Source organism: Hippichthys cyanospilos, chromosome 14 (genome assembly GCF_059441005.1).
Source record: "Hippichthys cyanospilos isolate Australia breed blue-spotted pipefish chromosome 14, RoL_Hcya_1.0, whole genome shotgun sequence".
Taxonomy (NCBI): domain Eukaryota; kingdom Metazoa; phylum Chordata; class Actinopteri; order Syngnathiformes; family Syngnathidae; genus Hippichthys; species Hippichthys cyanospilos.
In genome coordinates, this window is record NC_142382.1 from 418,708 (window position 1) to 437,594 (window position 18,887).

Here is an 18,887-nt window from a genome sequence, read left to right on the forward strand (position 1 = left end):
TGCGAGCGAGCGTAGCGGGCATTCGGCCCCACGCGCCCAAAAAACGCCTTCTGCGAGCTTAAGTACGTGAAGAGCTGATCCCAGAAGCTGCATTGGATGCAGGTTATCAAATAGACGACCGGTAATCCGTTTGCCGGCGAGGTCTAAAAATGGCTGGAAGCAGGTGAGATTTAAGTACTTCTGAAATCAAATATTTGGCTATGGATTGTGAGGTTTCAAGAACGACTGGCCAGAGCGCGGAAGATTACTGGAGGGAAGGAAAAAGTCATCCAATTGATTATTGCCGGTAGCTAACCCTGGAGAGAAAAGGAAGGGGAAAGGAGCGAAACCCCATTCAAACCGTCGGGATTGTTTTCAAACTCCGGCGGAGCTTGCTGATGAGCTAACGCTTGAAATCCGGTGTGTCCGGGGGAGAAAACCGCAGAACGGGCAGGACCTGGCGCGCCCCCGCGCGCCCCCGCCCTATATCCGCCCTATAAGCCGCCAGGACTTTGCTTTACCGTTTTTGCGCAGTGCAGTGGGCGAGCCGAGAGAGCTCCCGAGCCGCGGCTTTCACACCGTTGCCAGCCTCGTCGGGCCAACCGTGTCCCATTTCAGGGCTCATCTCTTTCGGGAGTCATTGACATTCGGCACTTTCCGGGGATCTTCTGCGATAACGAGTTTTGTTTTCGTTTACGCGAAAGCACCCGAGGAATTACGTTGACGGCGATAAACGATTTCGTCCGCTGCGGCCGCGTCACTTCCGTCCTCGTCCGGGATTTGGATTTTGGCGTCTTTTCAAATCTTTGCTCACGCGAGAACGGCGCCGGTCCCGTCACGTGATTGGACAAGGGGCTCATTAATGCGGAGTAACCAATCGCCGCGAGCTGAGCCGTAGCCCCGCCCCTCCGCCCAAACCCCAAGCGGCCCCGCGTGCCCCCCTCCCTTTTTTCTCCCCTTCCTCGGCTGGCGGCTACGTCCCCCCCTCCCCTCCCCTCTCCCCCTTCACCGAATCCTTGTGACGGCGTAGCTCGGCCGACAAAGTCCGGGACAGAATGGTAAGAACCGGCGGCCTTTTAACGGGAGCGGGCGGCCTCCCGTTACGAGCGCGCGGTTGTGCGCGTGCGCGCGCGAAGCTGCTTGAGTGGCGGCCAGCGTGACGTTAGCCGGCATGGCCGCCGCTCCTTTTGGTCGGCGCCCGCCGGACGGTCCGAACGCCGCGCCGAGCGAGTGGTCGGGGCCGGGCCGGGCCGGGACTGGGGCTTCCTCGCTCGCTCGCTCGCGCCGCGGCCCGCGTCGGGATTCGGGGCCGATGTGCCCCGGGGCGGCCATTTTTAGCCCCTAGCCGGGCCGTCCGGGCCGGGCCGCGTTCTTCAGTATCCCCTCAAAAAGTTGCGCTTTGTTGACGAATCGTCCCGTCGCGGTCACGCCGAGTCGCCAAAGCGTCCCCACGTGCTCCGCCAACTCGACCGGAACAGCGGAACGCCTACTGACATGGCTGCGTTTGGCTCAGGCGGCCCGGGGATCCTGGCTCGGGACGCCGGGCCAGTGCGCGGGCCTGGCCGGGCCAGTGCGCGGGCCCGGTGGGCTCGACCCAAAATTCCGGTCCAGTCCAGGCCCACATGTTGACCGCAGCCCAGTAGAACACTAACGTGTGGCGGTTCTGACTGTCTCCGAATTCGACTTAATTGGCGCATATTTTTGTCAGGCCCTCAAGATGACTTGACATATTTCGCGGCCAGTCAATCCCTGTTCATATCCTTTTCGATTTTTTTCAAGCGTTCGGCTAAAGCGGGGGCGGGTTAGGGTCAAGCCCGTCGTAGCCGGCGGAGGCGGGCCGGACCCGTCAAATGCTATGCGTCGATAGAACTCGAAAACAACAAGTTGGAACGTCCGGTCGGGGCCCGTCGTTTGTCTCCGAGGCGGTTTGTCTCGGAGGTCGCTTGTCTCCGAGAGGTCCGCCTGAAGCCGAGTCCCTTTTGCGTCCCCGGGCAGGCGTCGGGCGTGACCGTGAACGACGAGGTGATCAAGGTGTTCAACGACATGAAGGTGCGCAAGTCGCACAGGTCGCCCGAGGAGGTGAAGCAGCGCAAGAAGGCCGTGCTCTTCTGCCTCAGCGACGACCGCAAGAAGATCGTGGTGGAGGAGAACAAGCAGATCCTGGTGGGGGACATCGGCGAGACGGTGGACGACCCCTACGCCTGCTTCGTCAAGCTCCTCCCCCTGGACGACTGCCGCTACGGACTCTACGACGCCACCTACGAGACCAAGGAGTCCAAGAAGGAGGACCTGGTCTTCATCTTTTGGTGCGTGGGGGTCCGTCGGGTCGGGCCGGGCGGTCCGCTTTGTCTCCGGCCCCGGGCGAGGCGACTTCGGTAGAACCCGGTCCAGATGACCCCCCTTAGGCTCGCCACCCGAACGACTTAAGCGGAACTTCGGCGGGGCCCCTAGAAAGCGCAACGTCCCGGCCAAGCTAGAGTGCTTGTTCCGGTAGAACGTAGGTGTCAAACTCCTGGCCCGGGGGCCGGATCCGGCCCGCCGCATCAATTTGTGCGGCCCGCGAAATCCCGGGCAAACGTCTTGCAAATTTTGGGTTAAAATACTCAATTTGCAAGTTGTCCTCAACGTTTACAAATTTGGGGGTAAAAATAACAAGCATTTTTTGTTCCCAGTATCTCTTTTGAACGGTTTTTACCGGGCCCTTATTTCAAAAGTAGTTGGAAGGGTGACAAACACACCTAAAATTGATTTGATTTCACAATCGTAGCGGCCCTCTGACCAAAATTATAAGTACGACGCGGCCCCCGATAAATATGACGGTAGGACCTCGGCGACCTGAGCGACGCCGGCCCAACTTTCGCCCGGCGGACGAGCGCGGCCGCGCCTTATATGGCATCCGCTTTTGCCTCAGTGGGACTCCATCCCCACCGCGGCGACGAGAAAGTTCCCCGTGCGGTAGCCGCTCGCCGCCAAACGACTCTGGCCGCCTCTCGGAAAAGTCCCAAACTGGTCTTCGCCGCCCGCGGCCACCCGTCGCTGGCGGCGGACGGACGTAGCGCCCGGCCCGCTCGGATCTAAAATGACAAGAATAGAAGCCGGGGGAGGAATGAAGGATCTGAGCAGGTGCTAACGCGCGCTCTTTTGTGGGCAGGGCTCCGGAGGGCGCGCCCCTCAAGAGCAAGATGATCTACGCCAGCTCCAAAGACGCCATCAAGAAAAAGTTCACAGGTGAGCGTGGCCGCCGGGAGGGGGGCGGGGCGGGGCCGCCGGGAGGGGGGCGGGGCGTCCCCGCCGTCGGCCGGACGGCTAGAACGTTCGAGCCCGGGCCGGGAAAAATAGATCTTCGGCGTCTGGCGAACGACTTCCGCGTCCTTTCCCGCCTGCCGCGTCCGCCGACCGAAAGGGGAAGGAGCTCGTTCGAAATGCGTCTCTGTGGCCCGCCGCCATTGGCAGGCGTTCAGAGGGGAGGAATCGTCTCGGAAAGGAGGGGGAAAAAGTTGGGGAGGCGGTTTTCCGCACCTCCAAATTTCACTTTTGAAGAGGGGAATACCGATTACGGAAAGACGCGTGTCGGTTTAACGTGCCGTGAATGGCGGCGGGCGGGGAATGGCCGTCGGCGACTGGCCGTTTTCAGACCTTTATTTAGCCTTTCAAACTTATCGGGGGGGAAAGACGCAACTCCGAAAAGACGTATAAAAACGCCTTTGGGGCGAACCGGTCTATTGGGAAAACGTCTTTGGGAATGAAACCGCCGGACGGCGCGCAAGCTCCTCAACCGGTTCCCAACGGATATATAACACGAGTTGCGCTCGGGGAAAACGGGCGTTTCTGAGCAAAAAGGCGTACGCTTAACACCGCGGACGGGAGAAAAACAAGCAGTTTGGCTCATTGGCCACTTTCAGACCTTTATTTAAAGCTTTTGGGGAGGGGGGCGCCCCCGAAAGGCCGGACTGGGAAAAGACGTATAAATGCGTCTTTGGGGTTAGACGGGCGGATGGGAAAAGACGTGAAAATTGGCCTTTGGGATGGAACGAGTCGTCAAATGGCGGGGAACAGTTTTTAGGCGCAAAATAGATGGAGGCGAGACGGGTCGGGTCGGGTCGGGTCTGACGGCGCCGCCCGTGTCCCGTGTGTCAGGCATCAAGCACGAGTGGCAGGTCAACGGGCTGGACGACATCCAGGACCGCAGCACGCTGGCCGAGAAGCTGGGCGGCAACGTGGTGGTGTCCCTGGAGGGCAAGCCGCTGTGATGGCGGCCCCGCGCCATCCGGACCCCTCCCCGCCCCCGCCCCCGCCCCCCCGCCGCTCGCGAGTCGCCTCGCGTTTTGAGTTTGCTTTTTGTTTGGGTCCCCCGGACGAAGGGGGCGGCGCCCAGCGGAAATACGCAAAGGCCCGCTCCCCGTTTGCGGGAAAGCCGGCCGGTCTCCACCTTTTGCCAAAAAGACGGCCGCCTCCCACCCGGAGGCTTGTTTTTTTTTGTCTTTGTTTTGAAGGTGACTTTAATTTATTGTGTGTCGTGGCGCGGCGTCGCGGCGGCGTCAGCGTTAGCTCGCTCCCCGCCGCCTTTCCTTTGATCATCGCGAACGTAACGGGCGCACGTTACGAGGGCGCGCTTTGATTTTTTGGGAGGCCCGCGCTACAGGAAGCAGATCCCACCCCCCTCCGCCACCGTCCCCGAGTTCCGGCGAGACGACCCGACGGCGACCAGAACGCGGCGGAACCTTGTTTGCGAGCTCGCGGGAAGCCGCTCCGCAATAAAAGCCTGTGGCCCCGCCTCCCGTCTCATCTGTGCCCCGGCGGGGGAAAAAAGCCGCGGCCGACTTGGGCAGAGCCACCGAAACCCGCTCGGGCGCCCGCCCGCCCGCCCGCATCCGAGTGCGGCAGAAGTCTTAATGGAATGGGACGGCGACCCGGGGGCCCCCGATTCCATCGGGAATCGATTTTGGAGGCGATTCCGCGCGGGCCCCGATTCCATCGGGAATCGATTTTGGAGGCGGTTCCGCGCGGGCTGGTCGTCGGGCGCATTGGAAACGGGGAGCGCTACAACTGCTTTGAGGACGCTCGCTTCTAAAGGAGAACCCCGTGAATCCAGAACTTTGGCCGCGACTAAAGTCAAAGGGGACTTTCCGGCGTCTTCCGTCCAAATTGCCTTTGTCGCACTCGTAGGAAAAGGTAGAAAGGCGCAAGGTTGAAGCGGAACGCGAATCCGGCGCCCGGGACTTCCCGCGCGTGATTGGAGCGCTTCCTGCGAGCGCCGCATTCTTGCCCTTAGATGGTGCGGCGCGCCGGAGCCCCCGCCCCCCCAGCAAACAATGTGACCCCCTTTCTATTTGCGTTCGCACCGCTAGCTTAGCCTATTAGCTTCGCACGCGGCAGCAATGTGGCGCACTCTTCCTTTTTTGGCGCACACGTGTTTTTTTTTGTTTTTTTTGTTTTTTCTTGGGGGGGGCCCAGGGAAACACGACCCCGCGCGCTATTTCTACTCCGATTACTCATGTCGAACGAACGCAAACGTCAGCGTCGTTGCCGTCTGGATCAAACGGAGACAGACATTCGCAAAGGGAAGAAAATGACAAGGTTTTCGCTGGGCGTCTCGCTAAATGCCTTTTTAGGAAAAGTATGCGTCGCGGGACGCGCGCATAAGCGACATTGTTTTGTTTGCGTCCGTAAATGCGCAGTTCGTAGATGCGCAGCGGGCCTCCCGATTGGCCGAAATGTCGCACGTGACGCGAACGTCCGGGAATCGGCAAAGGCCCGTCCGCCGACTCGCGCGCGACTTCCGCGGTAACGCGCTTCGACCACGGGGAGGCGCCAGTCGAAGAAAAAGCCTTTCCGTATCGGCTCGGCTCGGCTCGGCTCGGTTCGACTCGATCGAGTCGAAGGCGATGGACATTATTCATTGCTCTGCTCGCGAGCGCATTAACGCCAGTCGGATGAGACGATTCGTATTCGGTTTGCTTCGGCCGAACTAACTTTATTCGTACTATCGACACAGAACGTTTGTACTTTTCAGATCCCAACATCTTTGTGTAGATGTTCAGGATCTCGTCAGATTCAATAATTAACATCGCTCGTAATTGAAAATGAGTCGAGTGCGCCGACTCGAACGGGGTGAGTGAATTTCAGCCGTCTTTTGGTCAAAGCGACGAGCGAGCGTTGGCATTTCTCCAACGCGTCGACCGAATAACGAAAGCGCGTCCCGACCGTATAAACGCAAACGTAATCCAAAGAAACACAGGCTTTGTTTTCCGTCAAAGATAATAAAAATAGTTACGCCGAGAAAGAAAAGGGCCACCCAGTCATAAAATCTAGAAACAGAAAGAAAGATCTGTTCTCGGTGGAAACGAAGCAGCAATGTATAGTAGTTATCGGGGTTTCCGTTTGTCGCGTGGCATTTTTGAAACGTCGACAGAGTCGCATTTTTTGCAATTCGTCGTCATTCACTTCCGACGCGGCGAGCTCCGGTGGTCAAAGTGAGTATTACAAGTGTGCCGATCGAAGCCGGACCAAAGAGCGCTCCTTTGACTGGAGACGGCGTGCGTGCGCCGTTGCGACCGGCAAATGATTTGAAAAGGATTTTGCCACGGAAGGGCGAGGCGAGGCGAAAAGAGCAGGCGGGACGCGTAGCCAGAGGATTTTATTGAGGGCCGGCCGAAGCGCCGACCTTCCGCTCGGGGCGGACGCGGACGCGGACGCGGGACGCGGGGCGACCGGAGTCACCACTGCCTCCCCTCCACGCGCACGGCCCCTTTCAGCCTGGAGGCCAGGCCGTCCAGCGTGGCCTCGTCGTAGCTGCTTAAAGTCCACTCGGTAGTCACTGCGGCACGACGGTCGCGGTCAGCGTCGCGGCCGGCGGCGGCGGGAACTCGACGAAAAACCACTCACCGTCCAACTCTTTCTTGAGGCACTCTTTGGAGCTGGCGTGGATCATCTTCTTCTTGGCTTTGGCCGTGTCGGGAGCCCTGCGCGCAAAGCCCGGGGGGGCACGGCGAGTGAGCGCCCGGAGGCCGGCGACGGCGCCGGGGAGCGACGGCGAGCGCCGGGGCGCAAAGCGAAGCGCCTTCGGCCGGCCGCGGACGAGACGGACGGCGAGCCCACCAGGAGACGAAGACCAGTTGCGTCTTGGCGCCGGACTCCTTGGTCTCGTAGTCCACGTCGAACACCATGTATCGGCAGTCGTCCCGCGGCAGCTTTCGGACCAGCTCGTCGAAGGCGTTGTCGGAGTCGGAGCGCACCTTGTTGTCCGTGTCCACGATGATGTTCTTTTCGTCGTCGCTTATGCGGAAGAAGGCCACCTTCTGCTTCTTCCTGAACTTCATGTCTTCGAACAAGGCGATGACATCTTTGTGCACGGTCACTCCTGACAAAGCCTGCGGACACCGGCGCCGTTACCCTGACCCTGACCGGCCGAGCGGCTCCCACGTCGGGCCCCGGAACGTCCGGCTCCGCCGAGCGGCTCCGGAACGTCCGGCCCCGGAACGTGCGGCCCCGGAACGTCCGGCCCCGGAACGTGCGGCCCCGGAACGTCCGGCCCCTTCCTTCCTTCGCCTTCCGCCACTTCCCTTCATTAAGCCGACCGTAATCCGTCCCAAAAAGAAATACCGGCATGCGCGTCCGTTGTTCGGTTCGTTTGGCTTTCCGGCTCGACGGGATGGTCTCCCGTCGAAGATGATGGAATTTTAAAAAAGACGCCGATCCGCTTTTTGAACCCCGACGCGTGAAAACGCCCGATTGAAACGAGGACGAGCCCGTTCCGGCTCCTTCCAAGCTCGCTACGAAGCTCGTCTTTTCAACCGGGTGTTGTGCGGGGAGAAAGGCGGAAAACGTGACGGACGCCGGCCCTCCGGGACCGGGCTTCCGCACCTCGCGGCGCCCCCGGAACGTTTTGACGGCGCGGCCCCCGGGCCGCATTTTGGACCCCGCTGTCCTACGCTCTACGTCGGCCGGCGAGGCGCCAAAAGAAAAGCGCCGGTCCTTGCGCTCGTCTGGATGTTTTGGGCGTGACGGAGACAAAGGGACTACCCCCCCCCCCCCCCCCCTTCCCCCGCCACTACGCCGCATGTACTTGTCGAAGCGCGAAGTGCCTTCATTCCGTCGGTGGCGCAATCACAAGCCGGCCCCTTTCTACCAGCGCGCCATTTGCTGGCAAAGCGACATCGGGAAAAAAAATAGCACGCGCGCACGCTAGCTACGCGCAAAGCCTTGCGGGCCGCGTAGCCAGAACCCTTTGGAGCGCCGGACTCCTTCCGAGCCACCCGAGGCTAGAAACGCCGCCTTTCTCGCCTCTCTTTGTGTCTCGGAAGCTAAAAACAAGATGTACGGATAAGGCCGATGCCGCTGAAGATTTGGAGGCTTTGGAGTCGATATCCGTTTGTGTTCGATGACGCCGCCGGCCTTTCAAAGTCAGGCCGAGTTGGGAAAACCGCCCGCGCCCAAAAACCGACCCCCGGGGCCCGACCGACGGATCCACGGCGCTCCTCTTAATACGCCGACGAAGAACGGAGTTCGATTCGTGCGCAAACTCTTATTTTGCCACCCGAAACGCATTTTGTTCCCGTTTTACGGAAGACTAAGAAAAACCTTCTGGCCTCGAAGTCTCAGCCGTGCGGGAAAGGCGTCTTCGCGTAGCTCGCCGTCCGTCCGTCGGCGTTTCAAACGGCGGCTGAGGCGGAACCTTCCTTTTTTGACGAGGTAAAGGACGGAACGGCGGCGCAAATTCCTCCGTCGTCGTGGCATCCGATCTTACGTCGCCCTCGAAAAAGGGCCGGCTCGGCCTTTGCGGATATCGCTCGGCGCCGCGCGTTTCCGCGCGTCTCAAAAAACAAGAAGAGGCACGGTTCGTGGCGCGGCGCTTCGGAAAGCGCCTTGGAGGGCGTGTTTAGTCGCCGTCCTTCCAGCATAATTTACTCTGAGCAGAACTGCGTGACATGAATACTGGGAGGGAGCGGGTCCCTCGCCGCTGGCGGAACTTCTTCTTCTTCTGTTCTTTTCCGCTTTTCTCGCAACTCGCTGAAATTTGGCAAGCTCGCTGGCGGCGCGCTTCCGTGGGCCCGCGCGGGGCTTTTCTTTCTCCTTTGATTTCCCCTTTCATTTTTCTCAAACTTTGCTCCGCGCTTGCAAAAACAAACCGGCCGAGCGGGGACGGGCGGCGGACGGCGATTTTGGAAAGACGTGAAGCGGAGCGTATCTGGGCATGGGCGCTTTCTGTCGGACGGCGACGGTCGACCTGGTTTACCGGAGCCAGAAAAGGAAAGGCGGCGTCGGGAGACCGGGCCGCAAGGCTTCCCTTCGGCCGCCTCCCCTCCTTTTGTTTTTGGAATCTCCCTCGCGGCTTCCCGAGCCTTTCCGGGGCCCTCGGGAAAGCCGGGGCGCGGCCGGACCGGAGACGCTTCCGATCCCTCGCCGGCTTTATCCGCGGAAGAACCGGAACGTAAACCGGTTTGGCAAAGCCGCGGCTAATGCTAACCCTAACCCTAACCCTAACCGGCGGAGCTACGGGCCGACGGACGGAGGAGGAGGCCCACTTACCATTTCGACGGGCGGAGGTGGCTGGACTCGGGGTCGGGAAGGCTAAACTTGCGCGCGGGCTGGCTGGCGGCAAGTACGGTCTTGACGAAGGCGACGGCTTTTCTGCCCGCCGCGTACAAAGGCGTGACTCTGCCGCTTCGGGGAGGGGTTTGGCGCAAAGGGCGCAGCCAAAGGGAAGGAGCCGCGGCGTGTCGCGACCGGGGACGGCCACGCCCGCCGCCCCGACCGGTCCGACCGGGCCCGCTCGGGGGAAGCCTGCCGCGACTCGTCCGCCGCGCCGACTCCCGATCCGCTCTTCCCGAAAGGGGCCGGCCTTCCTGGTTGCGCTCGTCCCGGAGGAGAGGCCGCCATAATGCTTCTCGGTCCCGGATTTCCCTTGCGACACCCCCCCCCCCCTTCCTGCCGCGCGCCTTTTTCCTGCCGGGGCGGGAGCCGAGCGACCGGGCGTAGCTCGCCGGCGACGGGTCTTCGGCCCGCGCTCCGGTGCCGCGTTTTGCCTTCCGAGGAATTTGATGGCGGGCGGAGGGCCGGAGCTTGCGCGGACCTGCTCGCAGGAATTTGGCCCGGAGGCTTCCTCGCTCTGCCGCCACGCGTCTCCGCGACATACGACCCCCCCCCCCGCACGCTTCACATCTTCTACTTTTGGACTTCTTCTTTCGGTTTTCCCTTCTCCGTCCGAGCCCGTCCCCCGCATCCTCTTTCGTGTCCCCTTTCGCCACGTCTAGAAAGCTTCTCTCGGCTCTCCCCGGAGACCCCCCGCCTGCCCATTCCAAATTGGGCATCATTCCACCTATACAAATCCGTAACGTTTCTGGCATACAGTAAAAGCGCATCCTTTCGGTCGTTACCGTTCGCATCGATGATAAACGACTCTGACAAAGTCTGCGGAGGAACCTTTACATCGGGGGTGTCAAACTCGTTTTTATCGGGGGCCGGGTCGTAGTCCCGGGCTCCATTTGAAGCGCGGTCGTCACGCACTTAGTTTTGGAATCGAGGGGCCCGCAAAAACCCATCAAAAGAAAGACGGGCGAGAAGAAAACGCTTGTTTTTTTTGCCCCAAATGTTTAACAGTCCAAGACAACCGGCAAGTTTGGCCTTTCGCGTAAAACGCTGCGGCGTGCCGGATCCGGCCCCCGAGCGTCACGTTTGACACCGGCGCCGGAAAGGCAAGAAGACGACCGCGTTAAGCCATCTGCGATGGATGGATTTTCTAAAGACTGCCAAGAGAGTTTGAAGTGGAGCGCTACGCAGCAAGCAGTACGGCGCCTCGCACCTCTTTGTTCCAGCCCGAAGCGTTGCGTGTCAGGACTTTTTTCTGCGCAGCGGGACTCCACATGAGCTCTCGCTTGCCCGTCGTGATACACTTAGCACACATCTTTTGACCAAAATTGGGCAATTTTATTTATGAACGACCTCTTATACATTCATTGTTGTTAGCCAGCGTCGAATTTAGCAGTCGCACGAGGGTAGGCGCGCATGTGTGGCACCGGACTACGAGACTGCAAGCCTTCAAACAAGTAAGCTGAACAGGAAGTCGGCGGCTCCCGAATGCGGAAGTCAAGGCCGCAACAGGAAATGGCCGCAACCGAGCGTTAGACTTAAAAAAAGCGAGCGAGCGAGCGAGCGAGCGACTTGGCAGGTGCGTTGCGGTTTCCCCTCGTTAGGAACAACAACGATTTGAGCAGAACCTTACGAAAAGTATTTGACTTGAATAGGGCGACAACGTGATGGCGCTTCGGGCCTCGGTGACGTCACTTCCCGAACGTTTGCCGCACACGGATTGGTTTTTGGGCTTCTAGCCGGAACGCGATCACGTCGGCCGGCCGGCCGGCGTTGGAAAAACGGCGGTTCCTATTGCGAAATGCTGTCCGTCTGATGACGTCACGGCCACGGTTTACTTCCCGGTTTGAGCTCGCAGCACCGCGGCAAGGTGCTAGGAATTGAACTCGGACCAACTTCCATCCGTAGCGGTACCTCGGGAACTATTCGGAAGTGCGCCGTCCAAAATGTAAATGGGTTCGCGATGACTTCAACGGAACATCAGGAGGACGATAACGTGCGACGCGACACCGCTCCCTGCCGGAGACTCTCGGGCCGAGCGCTTGGCTCCATTCGGTCACGTGACAGCCGCAAATCCAGCGCCTGGCATTCGGGACGACGATCGTCATGCCCAGTACTGACTGGACCGGATTCACGAGAGCGCTATGAGTCACGTGGACATTTTGCTCTCGTTTCTCAGCATGTTACCGGACTCGGTCCGGTCTCGGGTCTCTCTAAATGACGGCCAAAGACGTCGTTGGAAGACCTTTTGAACAAAAGTCAAGCTTTGATCCAAACTTGCGTCGTACGTACGTGCCCCCAATCAAAGCTTACGCGAGGAACTAGAAATAAGAGCTAGTTTCACTGATACGACTCTGCTTTTGCGTTTGCCAATTCGCTTTGATTTCACTTCCGCCTTCATCGGAGGCGCTATTTTTTTAAGCAGACCCTCGTCACAACGATTAACCGAGGCGTATTCAACAGAACCTCAAAAGAGCCCGTTTTGTCTCGACTTCGGTCTCTGAGGTTAAGGAAACATTTGAAAATCATTTTAAAGAAAACATTCTAAGAAAACATTTGAAAATCATTCTAAATACGAACAATTCTATAACGGTGTTTGTGAGCACGAATACACTTTAAATTCAGTCAGATTTTTTCCCCCATCAAGAATAGCTCGAATTGTCCTTATTCATAAGCGACACCGGTGCGAAATGTTGAAAAGAATAAACTGGGTTGCGGTTTCGTCGCCCTTCAAGGTGGCGCGTCAGCGCCTACGTCACGCGTTTGATGTTTTGATACGACGTCGTGACGTCACGCGCCTTCCTGTCCCCACCCGTTAGCAGCCATGATGGTACGTGAGGTTCGCCTCTCCTTTCTCTTTTCTGCGTTCTTTCGCTCCTTTTGACCGCGGCGCGTCGGAACCGCGCGGCGGGCTCGCCGCGGCGCCGTCCCGACGGCCGCCAGCTCGCTAAAAATGACGCCTGTGTTGTGTGTTCTCGCAGCAGGAAGGACTGGACGACGGACCGGACTTCCTTTCCGAGGAGGACCGAGGAGTGAGTTGCTCGTCTTCGTTTTTGCGCCGCTTCCCGTCTGCGTCACCGCCGCGCTACTTTCCGGTTCGGGCTCCGGTCCCGGTCCCGGCGGCGGCGGCTAAAGGGAGCTAACTCGGGACCTTCGCCCGTTGGCGCTAGCTTGGGCTTAGCCGCGGCTTTTGCGGGGGGGAACAGGTTCTGCCAGAGTCAGGTCACGTGACGGTCACGTGCACCTGTTTGCCTTTCGGCTCATCACGCTAGTTCGTTAGCGATCCTTTCAAATGGCTCTTCTCAAACTTTACACCCCTTAAAGCCCGGTGATCCCCAAAGCCAAAGTAGAAAAAAATGTGCACTAATAAGGTCAAATTGGGTAAAAAAAAAAAAGTTACGGCATTGCGGGGAAAACGATGCCCAAACGGGGGCGGAGCCGACGAGCGTCCTCAGCACCCCAAAATAGATGTTGTGCATCGAATTGAATGAAGCCCTTCTGACGAATCAACTGGCATATCCTTGTTGCGAGTACGAGTTGAAAAATGACCTTTGCTAGCACCCTTTTCGATGTTTCCAAAATAAAAAGTCGGGAGCACCGCGGTGCTCAACGTGAATCTTGAGTGCGGGTTCCAATGGAGAAGCTATAAAAAGTCCAAATCAATTCATGAATTTTCAACCTCCGAAGTGGCCGTTGAAAACTCATCGAAAACTCATCGACTGTTATGTGAATTTCTGATCCTTTTTTTTTCTATGGAACGAATGTGTCCCAAGATCAGAAAATGTGAGCGAGTCTTTAAAAAAAAAAATAGGGTGCACTTTGTGTGGCGCTAAAAAATATAAAGCGCACTCTGCGTGCGTGCCTTAAGTTGAGAGGGGCCCCTGTTTTTCGGATGGAGGGACGCAATCCAAAAGACCTTTTGAAATATCCGACGGACGGACAGAACGGTCGCCCGTCTGTCCGACGGGGAAAATGACGAGCGATCAAGCGGGCGGCCAGTGAGGACGGAAATGTGCCTTTTGACAGCCCAGGGCCGTCAGCGTGGACCTCCAGACGGACGCCACGCTGCAGGTGGACATCTCGGACGCCCTGAGCGAACGAGACAAGGTCAAGTTCACCGTGCACACCAAGGTGAGGCCGGCCCCCGCCCCCGGCGGCTTCCCGTTAGCGTCCCGCCCGCTCAGCGGCGCCGCGCCCGCAGAGCACGCTGGCCAACTTCAAGCAGAGCGAGTTCTCGGTGGTGCGCCAGCACGAGGAGTTCATCTGGCTGCACGACTCCTTCGTGGAGAACGAAGACTACGCCGGCTACATTGTGAGTGGCTCCCTCCCGTCGGCGTATCGGTAAACGAGAAAACCGCGTCGGCGAGCGTAAGAAAAGAAAGCGGCGGTCGCGAGGAGGTCTTCCGCGAGAGTCGGGTCGGCGCCGCCGCCTCGTCCCGCGCGCCCGCAACCTCGGCGTCTTGAGCTTTTTCCCGTTTTTTGAGCTGCCTCTTTCCTAACGAGGCGTCGGTAAGTAGAGGTGGCGCCGCACGACGTCTCTAAAGCGGGAACGGCGTCCAGCGCTCGCTTTTCCCACGGTTCCTCCGGTCGACCGAAACCCAAGTTCCGCCCCTCGCCCGGTCGTAGTTCCCCAGCCGCGAGCTGATGGCAAAGCCCTATTTTGGATGGCGCCGCCCCGTATTTTTCTGAACGTTTTGAGCGGCCGGCCCCCTTACTGTGCCTGTCGTCGTGGGTGGAGATCCCGCCGGCCCCGCCCAGACCCGACTTTGACGCCTCCAGGGAGAAGCTGCAGAAGTTGGGCGAGGGAGAGGGCTCCATGACCAAGGAGGAGTTCACCAAGATGAAGCAGGAACTGGAAGCGTGAGTCTTGCCTTTGATTTCCTTTCTCTCCCCCCGCTTTTACTTTGAAAAACCGTGAGTGTTTTGGGGCGGGGCTGCGATCTCACTTCCTGCCGCCCCGACAGCGAGTACCTGGCCATTTTTAAGAAGACGGTGGCCATGCACGAGGTGTTCCTGTGTCGCGTGGCGGCGCATCCCATTCTCAGGAAGGACCTCAACTTCCATGTCTTCCTGGAGTACAACCAGGACGTGAGTAGCCTCGCTCTGGTGTCTCGTCGGACGTAAAATGGCCGGCAATAAGTCGCTTCGTGTTCCCATTCGTTGGCTCTTATTTTGAAAAGAAGAACAGACAGTTGTCAAGGTATAAACTCATTCAATGCCGGGATATATTTTAACCTTATTTTGTTTTTTTAAGAATCCAGACGTTCAATCCCAAATACTTGTAAAAAAGGCTTGTATGCTACGTAGCAAAGCGGCGTTGTAGAGTGAGTGACGCGAGGGCCGGGGAAAACGAAACGGGCGCTCGCAGCGCACGAGCATCTCAGCGGCTCCCAATTTCTTCGCACGACGTCGTCCGAGACATCTCGTGTCGACAGCTGAGCGTGCGAGGCAAGAACAAGAAGGAGAAGTTGGAGGACTTCTTCAAGAATGTGGTGAAGTCGGCCGACGGCGTCCTGGTGGCGGGCGTCAAGGTACCGACGGCGCCGCGTCCGTCCCGCGCGGCCGACGCTAGCTTGACGCCCGTCGGCTTCTTTTGCCCGCAGGACGTGGACGACTTCTTTGAGCACGAGAAGACCTTTTTGTTGGAATACCACAACAGAGTCAAAGACGCCTCGGCCAAATCGGACAGGATGATCCGCTCTCACAAAAGTAAGATGGCGGCGTGCGCGTACGACGCGTGGTCAGGAAAGGTTTCTTGCGGACGGGAGGAACGTAGGACATCCGGACAGGAAATGCACGAGGTGAAAGAGATGCGGACAGGAAGCGCTTTAGATCCGGCAGCGGCTTTGTACGCGCTCCAGAATAACGGCTCCTTTGGAATCCCGCTTCTGTGTGTCTGACGCTGATTCGACACCTCCTTTGGCCTCGGTGGCAGCGTTTTGAAACCGTCCCGTCATCGATCCCATCGCTGGTCGGGGCATTATGTCCCTTGGAAACGCTTGCGACCGGGAGGCCCGGAGGTGCGACCGGGAGGCCCGGAGGTGCGACCGGGAGGCCCGGAGGTGCGACCGGGAGGCCCGGAGGTGCGACCGGGAGGAACGCCCTCTCGGAGAGCCCGTGTCGGGCACATTCAAAATCGGAAATATTGTCATTTTCGGACATATTGACACCCGATTTGCCCCGGTTTTTGCATAAATCGGAGGGTGCAATAGATTGTTTTTTTTTCCCTGCCGATAGCCCACCCGGTGCCACTCGCAAGCTTTTTAATCACTTTGTCGATCGGCTTAGCCTGGACTCCCGTATTTCATAATACTCTGACCTATAAAATATTCCCGTTTCAATTTCACAAATGCACAGTGTGGTTACTTTAGCTATCATCGCATTTTGACAATTTTCGTACATCGAGGAAAAAAGTCTTTCCGTATGGATAGGACTGATGGCGCTAAACAGAAGGGCTGAGGGTCGGACGACGTTAGGAGCCTTTCGAAGGCGGCCCTCGCCAAGGCCGGGGTTCTGCAAAGTCCCCTCAATGTGTTTTTTTCCCAGACGCCGCGGACGACATCAACAGGATGGCGTCGTCGCTGTACGCGCTGGGAACGCTGGACTCCACGGACCTGTGCAAGTAAGGCCGTATCGCCGCCGGCTTCGCTAGCCGCAGATCGGCGTTGACGTCGCCGCGCGCTCGCCTCGCAGGTTCTTCCTCAAAGTGTCGGAGCTCTTCGAGAAGACGCGGGTAGGTGACGGCTCGACGCCGACCGGCTTTCTGTCGCCGACCGGCTTTCTGTCGCCGACCGGCTTTCTGTCGCCGACCGGCTTTCTGTCGCCGACCGGCTTTCTGTCGCCGACCGGCTTTCTGTCGCCGACCGGCTTTTCGTCGCCGCTCCTTCCAGAAAATCGAAGCTCGCGTGGCCGCCGACGAGGACCTGAAGCTGGCCGACTTGCTGAAGTACTACCTGAGGGAGTCGCAGGCGGCAAAGGTCCTCGGCGTCTTCCGGGGGGGGGGGGGGGGGGGGGGGGGGGCGTGGCCCGGAACGGCGGGGCCGGGCGCTGACCTCGGCTCGTCGCCCCCCGCAGGACCTTCTGTACCGGCGCAGCCGAGCGCTGCTGGACTACGAGAACGCCAACAAGGCTCTGGACAAAGCCCGCGCCAAGAACCGCGACGTCCTGCAGGCCGACACCAGCCAGCAGCTGTGCTGCCGCAAGTTCGACAAGATCTCCGAGTCCGCCAAGCAAGGTCGCCGCTTCCTCGTGGCCTTTTTCCCCGGCGGCCGTCGTGTTTGAGCTTTCGCCCAAAGCTTTTGTGTTACTATTAAGAAGAGCAATGTTTTTTCTTCCTTGTGCCTTTCTGACCCCAAAAATGGTGCGCGGTGGCGTTATGCCACGAGCCGAGAATGTTGATGAATCCGTTGTAAAGATACCTTGCGACCCTTCGGGCTGCTCTCGTATCGCCGGGCGGCGCCGCCCGCCCGTCCGGAAGCTAAGCTGATATCGGTTTTAATAATGGCGCTTTGGAGCGCCGCGTGACCCGTGCGTTTATCGGCCCGTCCCTAGCTTCAACTTGTCATCGCGTCTTCTTTTTAACTCTATCGGAAACCTCCATAGCGGTGGTCCTCAAACTTTTCATCAAAAATGTAGTAACTGAATTGCAAATGCTCTTCGTTTTCGTACAAAATGTTTGTTAGAAATGAGTGCTTATCGATGCACTGAGGAGAATGCTAATGAGCTAAGTGCATACAAGGCAGGACTATCACACGCTAACGTTACCTAGCATGTTATTCACAGCCGCAAGTTGTCGGATCAATAAACAAACTCAATTTGGCCGTGTGAGCATAAATGACAGCGGTCTCGGAAAGAATTCGATGAGAATTTTCGGATTGATTTTGATGAGTCTCCCCGCCCGTCAGCCCCCCGTGTCTCATATTGTCGGCGCGTCCCGGTGTCTCACCCAGAGCTCATCGACTTCAAGACGAGGCGAGTGGCGGCGTTCAGGAAGAACCTGGTGGAGCTGGCCGAGCTGGAGCTCAAACACGCCAAGGTAGCCGCCTCGTGGGCGAGATCGCCGACGATACGGTCGCTGACGCGGCGTTTTGTTTTTCTTTTCCCTCTCTCAGGGGAACCTGCAGTTGTTGCAGAGTTGCCTGGGCGTCCTGAAAGGGAACACTTAGCCGCAGTCCGCCCGTCGCAGCCGGACCGCGCTCTTCGCGCGGGGGGTCGGATGGACTACCGAACCACAAGAAGGCTTCAAAGAACTATACGGGATGTCTGTTAACTCGGTCACTATAACTACACACTGTCCTCTTCATCAACACGCGCACACGCCAAAGTCCTCGGATTACACGTTGATGGTCTGGCTCAATCTGGACCGGTCCAGTCCAGGTCAATCGCGATTAGTCAAATTCAGTCACGGCCAGTCGGGGTCCGCTCGCGATTCCTTTCGGACCGCTTCCTTTCCACCCGGATCGGTCGAGCCCTATCGGATCGATCCGGTTCGGGTCCCGGATCGGCCAGTCGAGCGGAACCGTCGAGGTTCGGTTCCAGGTCTCGGATCGGGTCATGTCCGCCGAGTCTTTTGCATCGATGTGCTCCCGCTCCATTCTGGGTCAAAATACTCTGCTCCGGTCCGGTCGTTGGGTGTTGTTGCGTTATTTTTTATTTTCATTGGGTGTTGTTGCTTAATTTTATTTTTTATTTTTTTGCTCCCGCTTCCTTTCTTATGAAACCAATGAAAGCCTTCTCCAGGTTTGTATTCCAGTGGAGTGTGATGGCGGCCTGCGGTCGTCTTGCTCATCTCTTAACTGTAGCTCCTTCTCGAGTTTTGTCGGCGGGAGGCTCTTGACTTTGTTTCTCTTTTACTTGCTAATTACTGTAAACGAATGTTTTTCTCTCAGTGTGACCAAAGCTTCCGTAACATTCAAGGTGGCGATCGTGTTGAAAAAACGGAGTTAAAAGTTGCCAGTCAAATAAACGAGCTGATTTGTTTTCACAATCAATTCGCAAGCCTTATTTTCTTCGTATCTGCTCCAGTTTATTGGGACGTTATTTCGTGTGACTCGTGGCGATAATTGGCTCGACGTAAATGTGCAGTAAGTATTGGTTAAATCGTACAAGGACTCCAAAAGTTGCATTTCCGCAATTTGGCCCCGCTCGACCTCGGCGGCAGCAGGTGGGAGAAAAGAGCGCCAGATTGAGTATTTCACAATAGCTATTGGCAGAAGCCTTGTAAGATTTGAGTGTATTTTACAATAGCTATTTGCAGAAGCCTTGTAATTCATGCTAAGATTGAGTATATTTTACAATAGCAATTTGCAGAAGCCTTGTAA

The 18,887-nt window shown here is 58.0% G+C and overlaps 3 protein-coding genes across 4 annotated transcripts; 2 read left to right on the forward strand and 1 right to left on the reverse strand.

Annotated features, from left to right (window-relative positions):
* Window positions 1–881: 881 nt before the first annotated feature.
* cfl2 (cofilin 2 (muscle)) lies at window positions 882–4,753 on the forward strand. Its single transcript, XM_088432720.1, has 4 exons — window positions 882–1,037; window positions 1,975–2,285; window positions 3,131–3,207; window positions 4,117–4,753. The coding sequence occupies exons 1-4, from the start codon at window positions 1,035–1,037 to the stop codon at window positions 4,227–4,229; spliced, it is 504 nt and encodes a 167-aa protein (XP_088288846.1). The 5' UTR covers window positions 882–1,034; the 3' UTR covers window positions 4,230–4,753.
* A 1,848-nt stretch (window positions 4,754–6,601) lies between these two features.
* On the reverse strand, window positions 6,602–9,797 carry LOC148412339 (cofilin-1-A-like). The gene is made up of 4 exons (XM_088432721.1): window positions 9,508–9,797; window positions 7,078–7,349; window positions 6,865–6,941; window positions 6,602–6,796 (listed from the first exon to the last, which is right to left on the reverse strand). The coding sequence occupies exons 1-4, from the start codon at window positions 9,508–9,510 to the stop codon at window positions 6,696–6,698; spliced, it is 453 nt and encodes a 150-aa protein (XP_088288847.1). The 5' UTR covers window positions 9,511–9,797; the 3' UTR covers window positions 6,602–6,695.
* A 1,300-nt stretch (window positions 9,798–11,097) lies between these two features.
* snx6 (sorting nexin 6) lies at window positions 11,098–18,553 on the forward strand. 2 transcript variants are annotated; one of them, XM_088432715.1, is made up of 15 exons: window positions 11,098–11,146; window positions 12,303–12,397; window positions 12,549–12,599; window positions 13,594–13,698; window positions 13,769–13,879; window positions 14,306–14,427; window positions 14,532–14,655; window positions 15,003–15,098; window positions 15,171–15,276; window positions 16,114–16,189; window positions 16,261–16,300; window positions 16,458–16,544; window positions 16,642–16,801; window positions 17,517–17,602; window positions 17,679–18,553. In XM_088432715.1, exons 2-15 carry the CDS (start codon window positions 12,392–12,394, stop codon window positions 17,730–17,732), a joined length of 1,224 nt encoding a protein of 407 aa, XP_088288841.1. In that variant the 5' UTR covers window positions 11,098–11,146; window positions 12,303–12,391; the 3' UTR covers window positions 17,733–18,553. The 2 variants fall into 2 exon arrangements, with proteins under 2 accessions (XP_088288841.1, XP_088288840.1); XM_088432714.1 differs by lacking the exon at window positions 11,098–11,146 and having other exon boundaries at window positions 12,028–12,397.
* Window positions 18,554–18,887: the final 334 nt, after the last annotated feature.

Excerpts from the sequence above, each read along its gene's own strand:
- cfl2 (XM_088432720.1), top strand. Across the intron at positions 2,286-3,130 it reads GACCTGGTCTTCATCTTTTG|GGCTCCGGAGGGCGCGCCCC; the intron begins GTGCGTGGGGGT and ends TTTTGTGGGCAG. Across the intron at positions 3,208-4,116 it reads CATCAAGAAAAAGTTCACAG|GCATCAAGCACGAGTGGCAG; the intron begins GTGAGCGTGGCC and ends CCCGTGTGTCAG.
- LOC148412339 (XM_088432721.1), bottom strand. Across the intron at positions 6,942-7,077 it reads CAACTGGTCTTCGTCTCCTG|GGCTCCCGACACGGCCAAAG; the intron begins GTGGGCTCGCCG and ends CTTTGCGCGCAG. Across the intron at positions 6,797-6,864 it reads CCTCAAGAAAGAGTTGGACG|TGACTACCGAGTGGACTTTA; the intron begins GTGAGTGGTTTT and ends GTCGTGCCGCAG.
- snx6 (XM_088432715.1), top strand. Across the intron at positions 16,301-16,457 it reads AGCTCTTCGAGAAGACGCGG|AAAATCGAAGCTCGCGTGGC; the intron begins GTAGGTGACGGC and ends CGCTCCTTCCAG. Across the intron at positions 17,603-17,678 it reads TGGAGCTCAAACACGCCAAG|GGGAACCTGCAGTTGTTGCA; the intron begins GTAGCCGCCTCG and ends TCCCTCTCTCAG.